This window comes from Anopheles merus, chromosome 3L (assembly GCF_017562075.2).
Source record: "Anopheles merus strain MAF chromosome 3L, AmerM5.1, whole genome shotgun sequence".
Classification (NCBI taxonomy): domain Eukaryota; kingdom Metazoa; phylum Arthropoda; class Insecta; order Diptera; family Culicidae; genus Anopheles; species Anopheles merus.
In genome coordinates, this window is record NC_054085.1 from 37076513 (window position 1) to 37090441 (window position 13929).

The following is a 13929-nucleotide window of genomic DNA, read 5'->3' on the forward strand; positions in this document are numbered from 1 at the left end:
GAAAGAGTGCGCAAGTGCTACAGTAATACAGAACGTGCTCGCTCGCACCATTTCAAGGTAAATTCGTTTCGTTGCGCTCGTTCATCCATCGTTTGGAGCGTTTCTTCCGTTCCAATCGGCCCATTCGCTCTCTCTCTTTTTTACATACTGTAGCCAGCCTTAGTACGCAGCTTAGTAGGCCGTAGGTTTTTTTGTGCCTTCGCTCTGCTAGCAAAACCCCCACCCCTTACACTCTCTCGCTCTCTTTCGTACCTTCGGTGGAGCGCAATCATTTCCACTCGCTCGTCGAACGACCTCCGTTCCAAATCGGAGTGCATTCACCCCGGACCAAGCTGCCTCGACCAACACCCCGTCGCTCTCTCTCTCTCTCTCCGTCCCTCTCCTGCGCTCTTGCAACCCCTATTTCTACACACACGCGCCCGCTGCTCGGGGTGTTTTACTGGGTCGAGGAGATCGAGCTCTGGCGGCGAAGGTTTTTTTTTTGCTTTTCGGGCGGCGGCGGGAGAGCTGCAGAAGTTTCACTTTCTCTCCAACGGCTTGATGCTTGACTTCTCGGTCTCATTATCACCTTCCGGCACTGGAGGGTGTGTGTGTGCTTTTTATGCCATTAATTTAGTAGTATTTTTTACAATCTCGCTTTATTGGGTTGAGTTAATCTGAGAGGAAGATTGATGGGTTTGATGTTGGTCGGAGCTTTTTATAGAGCCAGGCAGCAAAGGCACATGTGTACTTGTTATCTGTGCCCTCCTTCCCCCTCTCATTGAGTATGCGAGTGGGCTGGCGAAATCGCTTCCTTTTCCTTTCCATCCGTCCAGCCATCCGTCCATCCCCCCAGCGAGACGCCGAATGAATTATGTGTTTCGTAATCGCGCATTGAATTCGTTTTCGCCGTCGGGCGCATCCGCTGCGCTCCACACTCGCTGGGAATTTCAATCGAACCTCCCGAACACCTTGTTGTGGTGCAACCAATGTGTGTGTGTGTGTGTGTCTGCAGCCTGGGCTAGGAATTGAAACGTGCCCGAAACGGATTCCCGTGTGCTAATTCGTCTCACGCACACCTCACAAATGCGCGCTCGCCCGTTCTGCCGTAACATGCGAACCGTGTGCGCACGGGGGTTTCGGGTGAGAAACTTTCGCTTTTCTATTTTTACTCCAATCGCCAGCCGTGGTCCGGCGCTCCATTTGCTGCTGTGTTGGTGCTGCTTCCCGAATCGTGGCGATCGCGATCAGATTAGAGCCGACCGGAACGCACACAACCATCACTCTAGCGCGCGCACACACACACACACAGTGCAAATGCATTCAAATTAGAATGTGCTGGTGTCGCAAAGTTGGAGGTTTACTGTTCTTTCCAAGAAGAAAATGGACCGATTTTGTATAAAAATATCAAAATCTTAAAGAGATAACATGTTAGAAAATTCAAAATCAAACTACAATTATGCAAAAAGTATGCAAAATGATTCCACTATTCATAAAATCTCACTGTCTGTTCATTTTTCGATATTCATTCCACCCTCCACCACACACACACACAGCAAGAGACGATCACGAAGTTCATGGATCAATTCATTCGAGCGAGCACAAACCGCTCGAGCAGTTGGGGGGATTAGTTCATGCGAGTTTCAAGGCTTTTTCACCCTCTCTCCCTCTCTGTCTCTCTCGCCTGTATCGCCCCAAAACCACCCCCCTATACGACCCTCCTCAAACTCTCCATTTGCCTCTTTGTGATGCGTGACAGAGCGATTGAGCGGGCAAGCGAGAGAGAGAGCGCGCGAGCGCTAGAGCATTTCAAGCGATCGGGGTGAACCTTTCCCTCTCGCACGCGCTCACGACCATTTGCTGCTCTGCTCGTCGTCGTCGCCCAGGGGGTCGTTGACTCTTATTTCGGTCATGCAGGTCGTTCACTTGTTTTACAATTCATGCGAACTGGCCGAGCAGCAGCAGCAGCAACGGCAGCCAACCACACAAAGCAAATGGGTAGCAGCGCGACAGCAACAGTATGGTAGACGACGAACCCCCGCCCGCGATCCGCTCGTCGCAATCCTCCAGCTTCCTCCGCTTTGCGTGGATTTGCGCCTTTTGTGTTGCACATGGGTAGGGAGAAGGAGGGTGGCCGCCTTTTTGCCCTTCCTCTTCCCCCCCCTACATCGTGCCGTTCATCTCGCGCGGCTGGACTGAAAAAATTAGGTTGCATGGTCGTTGTCCTCGGGCATAAGTCTCGGGCCAGCCCTCCCTCCCCGCTCTTTTCGCACATCTGTTCGCCGTGCCCTTTCTCTCCCTTTTGTGTGGGGGGGGGGCGTGTTGGTTTGGGACCGATAATCTGGAGCAGCACACTGCTCTTCTCCGCTTGTGCATGGTTTGTCTTGTGTGAACAGGCGGGGGTTGACGCAGATAATGAGGAGTCTGAAGGATGGGTGGGTGGAATGGGGAGGTTACAGGGAGGTGGCAATGCTTGAGCAATCGTCATCGTTGTCGCGTGTGCCGAGCTCTGCATAAGCTAATGAACACACAGACGAGAGAGAGAGAGAGAGAGAGAGAGAAAGAGATAGTGCCGCGCTTATGAGTCAATGCAAAGTGTGTCTCACTCAGGCCTCTGTGTGTGTGTGGTTTTTTGCACATTCGGAAGAAAACACAAGGAAATCATGACCCATTTTGTGATGATGAGGCGCGCGAGGCACGTTTTGTGTTTTGGCAACTGAGCAAATAGGTGATTTATGTTTAAAGTGTCTTTTTTGCTTTCTTGCCACTCTTGAGTCTCTCTAGACACAATGTTGCTGGGGCTGTTGAGAGGCTGTTTGAATAATAGGGCAATGGCTAAAACTTATATAAAACCTCTACATACAAAGAGGCGCCCAGATGACCGATCATCGATCATCATGCAAAAGGTGTGTACAAGTCTATCACACCTCTCCGCTACTCGCCTCCCGCCTTGACGGGGGGGATCCAACACGGAGCCGACACGATTTCACTTTCCCTTTTCTCCTGCGATCGTCACATCTTCCTTTCCTCGCCCCCATCGCCCTCATGTGTCGCGAAGGCGCAGGAAAGCCATCCGTGCGTGCAAAATGTGTGAAACATGTCAGCATGTCCCTCTCTCTCTCTCTCTCTCTCTCTCTCTGTCTCTCTTCGCACGAAGCAGGAAGTGAAACTTTTACTTGCTGCAAGCCGATCTCCTGGTGAGCGATGGAAAGAGACCGAATGCTCGCTATCTTTCACCCCAATGGCTGCGGCACTATTTGACGAGGGAAATACTTTCACTTACTGAAGGTGGTAAGCAGGCATGTGTGATCGAAGCGTCACCCCGTGCTTACTAAGCTGCTTAGTAAGTAGTTTTGAGTTTTATTTTGATTAAATGTGTTGTTATTATCGTACATCTACATTTTATTTCATGCTTTACCACTGTAAACAGCATTTTATGATATGCTAAATCTCACTTTTATTAACTTATCAGTGTCAAAAGTAAGTGCACACCGAGCCGAAACTGAAAGTGGTGGTTAACGTAACTCGCGCGTTGATTTATCGCTCTGTCTTTAACTCATCCCACTCCACCAGGGGGTGACTCTTCCCTCCCTACACCGAAGAAGTAGGTCATTTTACGATTTGTAACCCGATGTGCGGCGGGCCCGGTCAATGAACTGGCCCGACGAGCACACTTTAGATGCTCGCTCGAAGAAGTTGCCCGTTTGGAGAGGAGCGCAAATACAGCAAGAGCAGCAGCGCATATCTTACCTTCACGGTGACTGTGCTTCGAACGGAGAGAGTCAAAAAAACACTACACGGATGATGATGTACGATGTACGGGGATGGAGCCAACCGAGCCGAATGCAAATTTCCCTTTTCCGTGCCTACATTTAGGGGTAACTGTGCTGTGTGGCTGTGATTGCGATTGAACTGCGAGATGGCAAAAGCCGAGGTTTGAGGGAAGCAAATCTACGAGTCAATGACATCTAGCAACGTTCGCTTCCGTCCATGAATAACTGCTCGTATGTGTGTCAAAGTTCATTAGCGGACGGCCGGTTTATGCATATTTTACGTGAGCCATATGCATTGGAAATGTTTGCTTGCTTGCCCATTAGAAGGACGACCGTACCACCAACTCAAGCCCACACATCATCATCGTGGTGGCGCTTAATTACTACCGTCCTTCCATCCTCTTCCACTTCATTGCTCCATTGGAGCAATCAAATCTCGACCGAAATACAGCAAACAAAGAAACTAAGCCCCACACACATTTTGAGGTCGATTACATCGTTATCGGCCAACTGAAAGTCACCGACCTTTTTGGGGGTAGTGTGTTGAGTTGTTGGGAAACCCCCCGTAGAAGAAGAAAATGTTGTTAGAATGTCGTTGAACCCGCGTTCAGAACCGACTCCCACTCGCGACTTAATACCGGTGTGTGTCGATGAACTGTAACGGGTTTTCTTTGGCATGTGTCCAGTGTGAGTTAGTCCATCGGAAAAGGGTTTCTTTAAGGGGTTGTGAAGTGAATAAAATATTTGAGTTTTCAAGCTGCAACATCTTATCATTTTTTTTTACTTTTTTAAATAAGCACACATTTATTGCACCCACTGTTGTGTAAAGCACGGCGACAGTGGCGCCCTCTACACGCAAGCTTTCGGTACCCCGTTTTACGCGCGAGCTTTTCCGTTGATGAGTGCTGACTGATCTGCTGTTGTGAGTGGCGCGCTCGCTGAGCTCTCACTCACTCGCTCACTGACCGTTCACAAGAAGAGTATGGAGCGTGGAAGATTTTGGAGCAGAATGAAAAGAACGAAATAGAATGGGTGGGCGAATGATAGAGAGAGAGAGAGAGAGTCCGATGCTAAATGCGAAGCGAGGGTGAACCAAGGTTATCACGAGTCAAGGACAACCAACAGGCGGCGGCTCCAATTGTGTGTGCGTGTGATGATATCCAACTGCGTTCTGGATGGAAGTTTTTGGGGTACGAAAACAGAAAAAAAAGAAGAGCAACATGGAGATTGGGGATTGCCTGACGGATTCCAGATCTTTGTATGATGAAATTTATGGGAAAATTTTGACGCAAAAATAGCTCCCAATGAGCTGTACAGGATTGAGAGCGAAACCTTGGGAAGTATTTCCCCTCGTTAGTAGTCGTTACATTGTAACAGTTCCCCGCCATTTGCCATTACATCACATTTCGCAAATAGCTGGCTAATTCTTCTCGGCTGGATATATTTAGCGTTGCCCCCATTCCAGCGGACAAGGTCGACAGCAAGTCCTGCTCCCTCCCCTTTCCCGGCAGTCCAAGGACACCCGCAAAAGGAGCGCGCGAGCAATGAAAAATCCCCATTAAAAACGCAACACAACACCTTGTCGCATTTCTGGAAATAGTTTTCCACCGTCCCACCCGCCCTCCGTTACTACCCTTCAAGGTACTAAGGTCGCGGCACCGGCAGTCACCGCCATCACAGTTTTCCACCACTATTCCCGGCTCAGCAACAACAGCCCACCTTGCGGAAGGAAGCACAAAAATCGGTTGCGCCATTTATATATTTCTGTGTGTGAGCAATATTCCCGTGTTGTGTGACCTTGCAATGGCAGCAGGAGGAATGGGGAGTGATGGGAGGAAGAGGAGAGGAGGCTTTTCCACGAAGTATAGGCGCGCAATTTGCTCCAATCTAATTTACGTGGCACACACACACACACACTGCCAGTGCTTGTGGCATTCCCTCGCACACTTACAGCCTGTTGTAACCAGCTTTTGGTTAGAGCGAGAGGGAGCCGGGCATTCCTGGTGGAAAAATGGGTTCTCCAAAAAAAAAAACCCTCCCCAAAAAGGGTGGGATGAAGTATAGTTTTTCCCTTAGTTTGTTGGCGTTTTTCGTGGAAATGCTTAACACGAAGATGGTTGTGGCGCTCAACGAGAAGAGGGTTTGTGTGGAGCAACAGCGGAGAAGGAGGGTCATGGACGTGTGTGTAAAAATAAATCCCCCCCCCCATCCCACTGCTTTGGGGGGAAGATTTTGTCACATTTTTCTGTTGTGTGTGTGTGTGCCGCTCTGTGGCCGTTGACGTGTGCGATAAAGTGCTGCTTCTGCGCGGCACCGTATCATCCCACTCCCGTTCCCTGGAGGTGGTGCCACCTCACCCCGCCTTCCTCGCGCCTACCCTCGACACTTGGCTCGACATTCAATTCGGATAAGTTCAAGGCCACGGGTGCGACACAGCCCCGAGCGAGAGAGAGAGAGAGAGAGAGAGAGAGAGAGAGAAAGAGGCAGAAAACAGAAGCAGGTTGAGTGAGTGTATCGTTTGATGGGGTCGAGCATCATCTGGGCGGCGATGAGTGCACCCCATACACACCCTCGCACCCGGGTGATGGAACTCGTAGAAATGCGCCACAATAATTAAAATCAAACTGTTTGGCGTAAAACACACACACACACACACAGATTTTTCCTTCGATCTGCCTGCCGCCGATGCGCGCTTCCCGGTTTTGTTTTATCGCCCTTTGCTGCGAAACATGCTGAGTGGCTAATAATGGCGGGTAGCAGCAGCGCGCACATGGATGGAGTCGCAAAGATGGAGGTCACGAGCAATGGCCGCGCGAGCTCGCTGCGTGCGAGAGAGCGAGTACGCGCCATTGTGTACGCCGGTGTCTCCTCCATCATCATAGCCGCCTCGATCGTCATCATCATCATCATCGTCGTGCGGCTCGATTAAAACCTTCAACGTGTGTGTGTGGGTGACATTGATAAAAAAACTCCGTTCGTCGCCTCGCACACGCGCGCGCTCGCTCTCTCTCGCTCTGAATGTACTGCGCGCTGTACGCTTCCCGGTTGAACGCTCTCGATGGCCGGCTCAGCGCGCTCACATCGTCGCTCACCAGCCGGCACTCACCAGCGCACACGCTGGTGGAGGCGCCCCAAAGCCCCAACGGGGACCGCACCGCTGCCAGTGAGCGACGAGCCGTTGAACCGGGCTGCTGCGAAAAAGGAGAGCAAAAGCGCGCGTGCCTCGCGTGTGTGTGTGTGTGTGGGCGCATTTTTAGTGGCCCCTCCGTGTTTTAGTAGAGCGCTGCCCGCTTTTGCTGCTTTATACTCGTGTGGGGAAGCGTGCAACAACGGCCGTTTGCGGTAGAAGAAAAGCATATCGTTGTGGCGTTGCAAATGAGCGGTGAAGTGTGTGCAAAAAGGTGATTTGGGTGTTTGTAAAATGGTTGTTTGGGGGGGGTGGGGGGCAGCACCAAATGTGTACACACAGGTGGTTTTCCCTCTTTCCCTAAGATTTTACTTCCCCGAAAAGGATAACTGAATTCTTCCGCAACAAAGTAACACGCGCGGTTTGGTGCGGTCATAGCGATAAAGTGCGCAGCGGCCTCTCCTGCCCGAAACAACAAAAACACACACACGCGCTCCGGTGATGATGATTTGGCCTTTTGAATGGGTGGCAAGGCGAAGGTCACATCCTCGGAAACACACATCCGTGCGCGCGTCATCCAGTTGGGTTTGTGCGTGTGTGTGTGTGTGTGTGTGCGTATATGCATTTGTGAGTGATTGGTGTGTTGAATCGGCATTGTGTGTGGTGTGGGGTCGGCCAAGGACCGACATTCCAACACGAGCCTACGCGCTAAGAGAGTGTGTGAGAACGAGAGCAAAGGATACAAATACGGTGGGAGATTGTGTGGGTTGTAAAGGTCCTTTTTACACCTCCTTGTGGGCCGTCCATGTACCCCGTACCGTTCTGTTAGTATGCGTTTATATGCACAGTGAATATAAGCGACGAGCAGAAGGCGGAGAGAGAGAGAGAGAAAAAAAAACCATCAAACTAAACCGATAAAACACGACACACATTACACAGAGACACACACACACACACACCGGCAGCGATTGTGTGTGTGTGTGTTTGTGTGTGTGTATGGCGAGCTCTAACCACCAGACCAGAGTACAAGTTCGAGGTCATTCGCCATTCGGCGGTTGACGACGGTTCGGCTTCAAGCACAAGACGCGACGTCCACGGCCAACTACGACGACGACGACAACGCACACACATACAGAAAAACCTCTTGCTTTGACCGTGACAACACACCACACACCGTGTGAATTGGGAAATGGATTTTCAGCCGCGCGTTATCTCAATGTCAACCAATTGGCCCCTTACCCAGGGGGTAGTAGTAGCAGTGTGCAGAATTTGATTGATTTGGTTCGGTTTTAGTTTTAGCGAAGTGTGTTCGAGCAGGGCGACGGAAAAAAACATGTGTTTCAGTGTTCTTACAAATAGTTCTAGCAGTGTTCTTTAATAGTTTCCATTTTTCCCCTCTTCTAAAAGCAGTAGTAACCACGTGATACACAAATGAAAAGTAAGAAACAAGATTAGTAAAATATGAAAAAGTGGCAAAGTGGTATATGAAAGTGATACAGCAACCAAAATGAAAGCCGATAAAACGTGAAAGAAAGTGAAGCGTTTCGGTAGCAAAAGAGAGCAGTAGAAGAAGAAGAAGAAGTGCAAAACAACAGTAGTGTCGCGGAAAGCACCAGAAAAAGAAGGCAAAATAAAGCGCACGCGAGTGCAGTGGCAAATATTCTCTAGTGAAAGTGTGTACAAAAAGAAAAAGAAGAAGAACAAGTGCAAAAGAAAGGAAGCAAAAAGCGATTACCAAAAAATCGGAAGAAAAAACAAAACATCTAAGCAAAAATGGCCGAAGAGTTACCAATACTGAAGGGCATCCTGAAGGGAGTTGTCTCCTATCACAATGCACGTAGGTGTCGTTTTGGTTTTTGGCGGAGTTTTCTCGGAATTACAATTTGTGCAATTTATCTCCTCTTCCCAATTAGAGTGTGTTTGTTTTAAATTACATTGCCTTTGATTGAAATTCACACAAAATCGTTGACGTTGTCGTTTTGGAGAGATCCGGCGAGAGAGAGAGAGAGAGAAAGAGAGCGATGGATGACATCCTTGTTCCTGTGGGACCGCACCACACCATCAGAGTTAATGTGATCTTTGACCTTGATTCCACTTCGAACTCTGGGCCGTTTTGCGGCCTTTGACGCGCGCGCCTGTCTCTTTGTGGCGGAGCCTTTTATGGGGTGGTTCGCTTTCACAAAATGCCTGCACTTGGACCCTCTCAATCGCTCTCTCTCTCTCTCTCTCTCTCTCTCTCTCTCTCTCTCTCTCACTATCGGTCCTTCTATGCAACCCATCAAGAGGTGGAGTAAATAAGTGAGCGAATCGAGCACGAATTGCGTATTGTGACCTTTAAAAATGGCTTCCACCGGTGTGTTTGCCCTGACTTTGTCACGGGAATAACCTCCCCCCCTCCCGTCGCACACAAAGGTACTTCTCTTCTGTGGTGTTTTTTTTCTGCTTGTTTGATTTTGGCGAAAGCGCCCACCACCAGCAGCAGCTCCAAGCACCCAGCGAGAGAAAGTGCCGTATGCCGAAAGGGAGGATGGCTCATGTGCGAGAGCGAGAGCGCGTTGGCTTTCTAAAGCGCTTTCTCTTTCCTCTTCCATTCGGTTGCCGTCCAAGCGAATCCCAGAGAGTGTCACTCACACTTTGTGGTGGGGGAAAGGAGGAGGTCTCTCCCCAAACCCATCCACACATCCACCCACGGTGTGTGTGTGTGTGTGTCACTCATTTAGGGTCAAGGGCACGAGCCGCACAAAATGGGAAAATTGAACAAAAGGGCGCTCTCTTTTGCACTCTACCGAATACAATCGAACCACTAGAAAGTAGACACACATACACCAAGAAAGCAACGGGGCAAGAGGAAACGAGAGGATTGGAACCTATGCAAACCTGCAAAGGTCACTAGAGGTTAATGGTGCAAATGGGACACAGCGCAAAAAAGGGCCTTCTGGGGGAGAGGGAGGGCAAAATATAGAGTGAACACAACATGGTTTTCTCTTTTTATCCAGTTTCAGGTTTGCTCCACATAATTCGATGGTGAAATTCAAAATCATGAAAAGCAGAACGGTATTCACTTACAAACACCCCGGCGACACCAAAGTAGAGTGTGAACGCGCAATAAAAGGGAACACAACAGCGTCTGATCTCAATATACACGCACGCTTGTGCGGCTGTTCAACTTTCACCTTCACTTTCAAAGCATTAATTTTTTTGCGGCGTTCTGTTTCTTTCTGTATCATTTTTTCGCCACCCACACCCTCATTATTTGGTACTGCGGGTGCCAAAAAAGGGTAAGATGGTCACCGCAGGATGGAAAAACGTGTTCGTTTCATTTGCTTCCATTGTTTGCTCGTTCTTTTTACACTCTTGGGGCGTATGTTTTGCCCTGTTCGTGTGTTCTACTTACTTGTCGTGGTCACGAAGCAAGCTTACTAAATTAAAATTAGACTTATCTTTCGTGGAACACTGACTTTTAGAAATTGGAATTTTGCAAAAAAAAAAAAAAATTATGAAACAAAAAACGTGTCGTGTAAAATTTCACTTTTTACACACTGTCAAAGTCAGTTGCAATGGTTCCATTGATTTTTACCCATTTATTTATCTCGTTAGCTTCTCTCTATCTCTCTCAGTCTGTCTCCCCATTGCTGCTCACCTCCGCTCAAGATACGGTGTCAAGAAAGTAACACACTTTTCCTTTTTATTTTCCTTCACCATCCCTTGTTAGCGCGGCGCGCAGAAACGCTATTTTCCATTTACCATCTCGTCGATCAGGGGCGCAAACGCAAAAGAAAGCACCCGCGGTAAAGGTAAAGGAGAGCGAGAGAGAGAGAGAGAGATAGAAACAAGCGAGGCCGCAAGAGAATGTTGCTCGCGCACTGGGGGCCGATCAGCGCCATCTTTCCTTTTCGCGTCTATCTTTTCTGCTTTCTTCGCGGTGGCGCGCCAGCGGACCGGCGTCTTGTGGTGTGCTGGTTTTCTTTTGCTCTCCATCCTCGATCTCTGCTCGATGCTCTTAAGGCACGGGGCTGCTGCTGCTGCTGCATGCTCCCCCCCTAATAAGGAGGTAATGGTGCTGTGTGCATTGTTTTAAACGAAAACATACACCCATATCTCGATCGGGGTGTACGCGGGCTGATTCATTTCACTTTTCTCGTTTTTTTGTGTGTTGTATGTGTGTTTGTATTTTGTTGTTGCTTCCTCCTCTTCTTCTCCGTGGGTTTGTTTGGGTTTGTGGTAGTAGGGGGGGGGGGGGAGGAGAATTGGCCACGATTTTCACCTACTTTTTCTCCCAGACGGCACACAGTCAGTCGGTCGCCTTTCTCTCCCGCGCCCGCTGCCATCGGTCTCTGGGTTTCGGCGGCAGCAGCTGGCCTGGCCGGATGACTGTTTTCTCCCAACTAACGAGGCATGGCAGCAGCTCTGTCTGGGCTCGTTGGTTTCGTTTCGGAATTTCTTTTTATTTTAAAAACAGAAAGTGAAGATAACAGCCACCACCACCACCTTCTCGGTCACAGACCGTTGCCCATGTAAATGGGATCAATGGTGAGATGAGAAATAAGCAAACATAAGATCAAATTGTCTTGAAATGCAACTTAATTCAACAATTAAGAAAGAGCAAGTAAAAAAAAACAAGAGCGAATAGTAAATTAAGAAGGTAATACTATGAACTAGAAACGAGAAGATGATAATAGAACCTTACAATTGTCGTCACACGGTTGTCATTTCTTCTCTATTCTACGTCAGCTTACCTCAAAAGAAAGGCAGCAAAAGGTGCTATTTTTAAACGCCATGCGTGTGTGAATTGGAGAAAGGGTGATCGGGGTCGTTCAACTACTACTGCCCACCTGATATATAGAGAGAGAGCACGAGCTGCCCCTCATCTGGATGCCTTTTGGTCACACTTGTGCATGCTCCCCTTTTCACCCTCATTTCGTAGAAGAGAAATGTAGCACAAAGCACAGACACACACACGCATGGTTCACATTGTAAACCGGAAAGCGAATGATCATATGATCGCGCGGACAGAAACGAGAAAACAACCCAGCACTCCACTCGTTGTGGAAAGTGAGAGTACGTGGAGCGGGATTTAAAGTAGGTTAGGTTTTGGAAAGTGAGAGTGACACCTCCCCCCACACAGCCTGAACTGCCTGAACTCCGTCCGTCGTGCGACCTCAATAAGCCTCCTCTCAGGCACGCTGTGCGGGAAAAGGTGGGTCACAAACCCCCGACACCCAAAAGGAGGTTCGTCGCTTGCCCGCAGAGGTTTCCCCGGAAGCGAAAAAGAGAAGCGATTTGCGTTTCGACCTTTCGTCTGGTTTTAGGCGCCTTTTGTTTTTTGAGGTCATAAGCCCCCCCCCCCGGGGTCGTTTGTGGTGTGGGCATGACGACGAATTTGAGAAATCGAGGTGACAGACCCCCGACGTCTAGCACCACCGGCTCTCGCATGCGGAAGCAAAACCAGCCGAGGTAGCAGACACTCACATACTGACCTCCTCACTGCTGTGTGTGTGTGTGAGATCGTAGATCGTGTGTTTCGTGGTGTGGAGAGAGAGAAGGGGAAGGCTCACAAGCCCCACAGCACTACCAGTTGCCAGGGCCATCGAACGATCGATCGACGGTTGGTGGTGGTGTTGGAGCGTTGTTTGAAGTGATCGATCGGTTATTACTAACCGGTAAATGTTAACCTTCACGCGACAGGTGCTCTAACGCTGGCTTTGGCTCTCTTCCATCCTCTCTCGGTTGGTGAAGGACACGCGTCTTCCACCGTTTGCAATGCAATAAAGAGGGCAGGAAGAGGTCAGGGACGTTCAAACTGCAGCTTGAATGTGGTGTGCAGGCTCGGGGGAAGTAGAATGCCCTCGCTCGCGTAATTGGAACAAGGTGATCAAAGTAGGAAATTTGTGCATGAGCGATCAACGATTTGTGAGGTCACGCACACGAGGAAACGGAAACCAGTACATCCAAGCGCGCGTTGGATTAGAAGCATTTGTAGTTCCGTTTTTTTTCTCTTCCTATAATCAAACTAATCTAACGCATCTCTTCTCTCCTTCTCTCTCTTTCATGATACAGCCGTCAGGTTTGGGCGGGTGCCGAAGCGGGAAAAGGCCCGCATACTGGCCGCGATGCAGCAGAGCACACAGAACCGGGGCAACCAGCGGGCCCTCGCCAGCGAGCTCGACGATCAGCCCCGTCTGCTCGCCAGCGTCCTCCAGGCGCACATCGAAACGTGCGAGTTTACGCGCGAAAAGGTCGCCGCCATGCGCCAGCGGGCCCGCGACTGCCCGAGCTACTCGATGCCGACACTGGTAAGTACGCAACGCGCGCAAAGAAGAGGAAGTAGAGGAAACAGCTCCCCACACACATGCAAAGAGCACCTTCCCCAAGGTCAACGGCATTTGAGCCGTGGTGGTGCTTTTTTTTTCGTTCTGTTTTTTTCGGGGATTGACGGTGGAACTCACCTCGTCAGCGTGGACACTCACTCACAAAAAACGGGAGCGCTCGCGCGCGCTCGAAGGGGCACTCATCGCTCAATCATCCCGCTTCGCGGAAAGCGCTCACTCGGGTCGCGATTTTGTCATTTGATATAAACGGGCGGCTCTCATTCGCTCTCGCTCTCGCTCACATCGTTTCCTGCGAGGGGTGTGGAGCGGCAAGCGATAAGAGAAATCCCCCACCCCCCTTGGCAAGTAAGTCACAGGAAGGAGGGGAATGAATGTTTGCACAAAGGGAGGAATGGGGAGGAAACGCAGACTGCGCGATAACCTTGAAATTGTGTTTCGCTAATTTAATCGCTCGCTCGTGTGCTGTTAGCCGCGCGCGTGTGAGTGTGTGTGTGTGTGTGTACGTGCGGTGTGAGATATGTAAAGACCGAGACGGCGAACGATCGACTTCCTGTTGTGTGTGTGTGTGTGTCTGTTTATATTCTACATCAACCCCAGCTTGCCTCCAAAGCCAATGCAAAAATCGTTTTGTTTCCGAGAAATGCCATTGCCCAGGGGTTTTGTGCTGCTGTTTTGGAACCCCATCCACCCTGCGTGGAATGACCGATAAGAGAGAGAGCCC

The 13929-nt window shown here is 49.8% G+C and overlaps 1 protein-coding gene and 1 long non-coding RNA gene across 9 annotated transcripts in view; both read left to right on the forward strand.

The window, feature by feature from the left end:
• Positions 1–13929, forward strand: part of LOC121599649 (ecdysone-inducible protein E75) — a 90019-nt gene that overhangs the window by 66683 nt on the left and 9407 nt on the right. For all 8 annotated transcript variants that reach the window (XM_041927627.1, XM_041927626.1, XM_041927630.1 and 5 more), the window contains one exon: positions 12937–13172. In XM_041927627.1, the coding sequence (XP_041783561.1) occupies positions 12937–13172 (236 nt within the window). The remainder of the gene's footprint in view (positions 1–12936; positions 13173–13929) is intronic.
• LOC121599650 lies at positions 5409–8342 on the forward strand. Its single transcript, XR_006005708.1, has 2 exons — positions 5409–7153; positions 8173–8342. It is a non-coding gene; the product is annotated as an uncharacterized LOC121599650 (long non-coding RNA).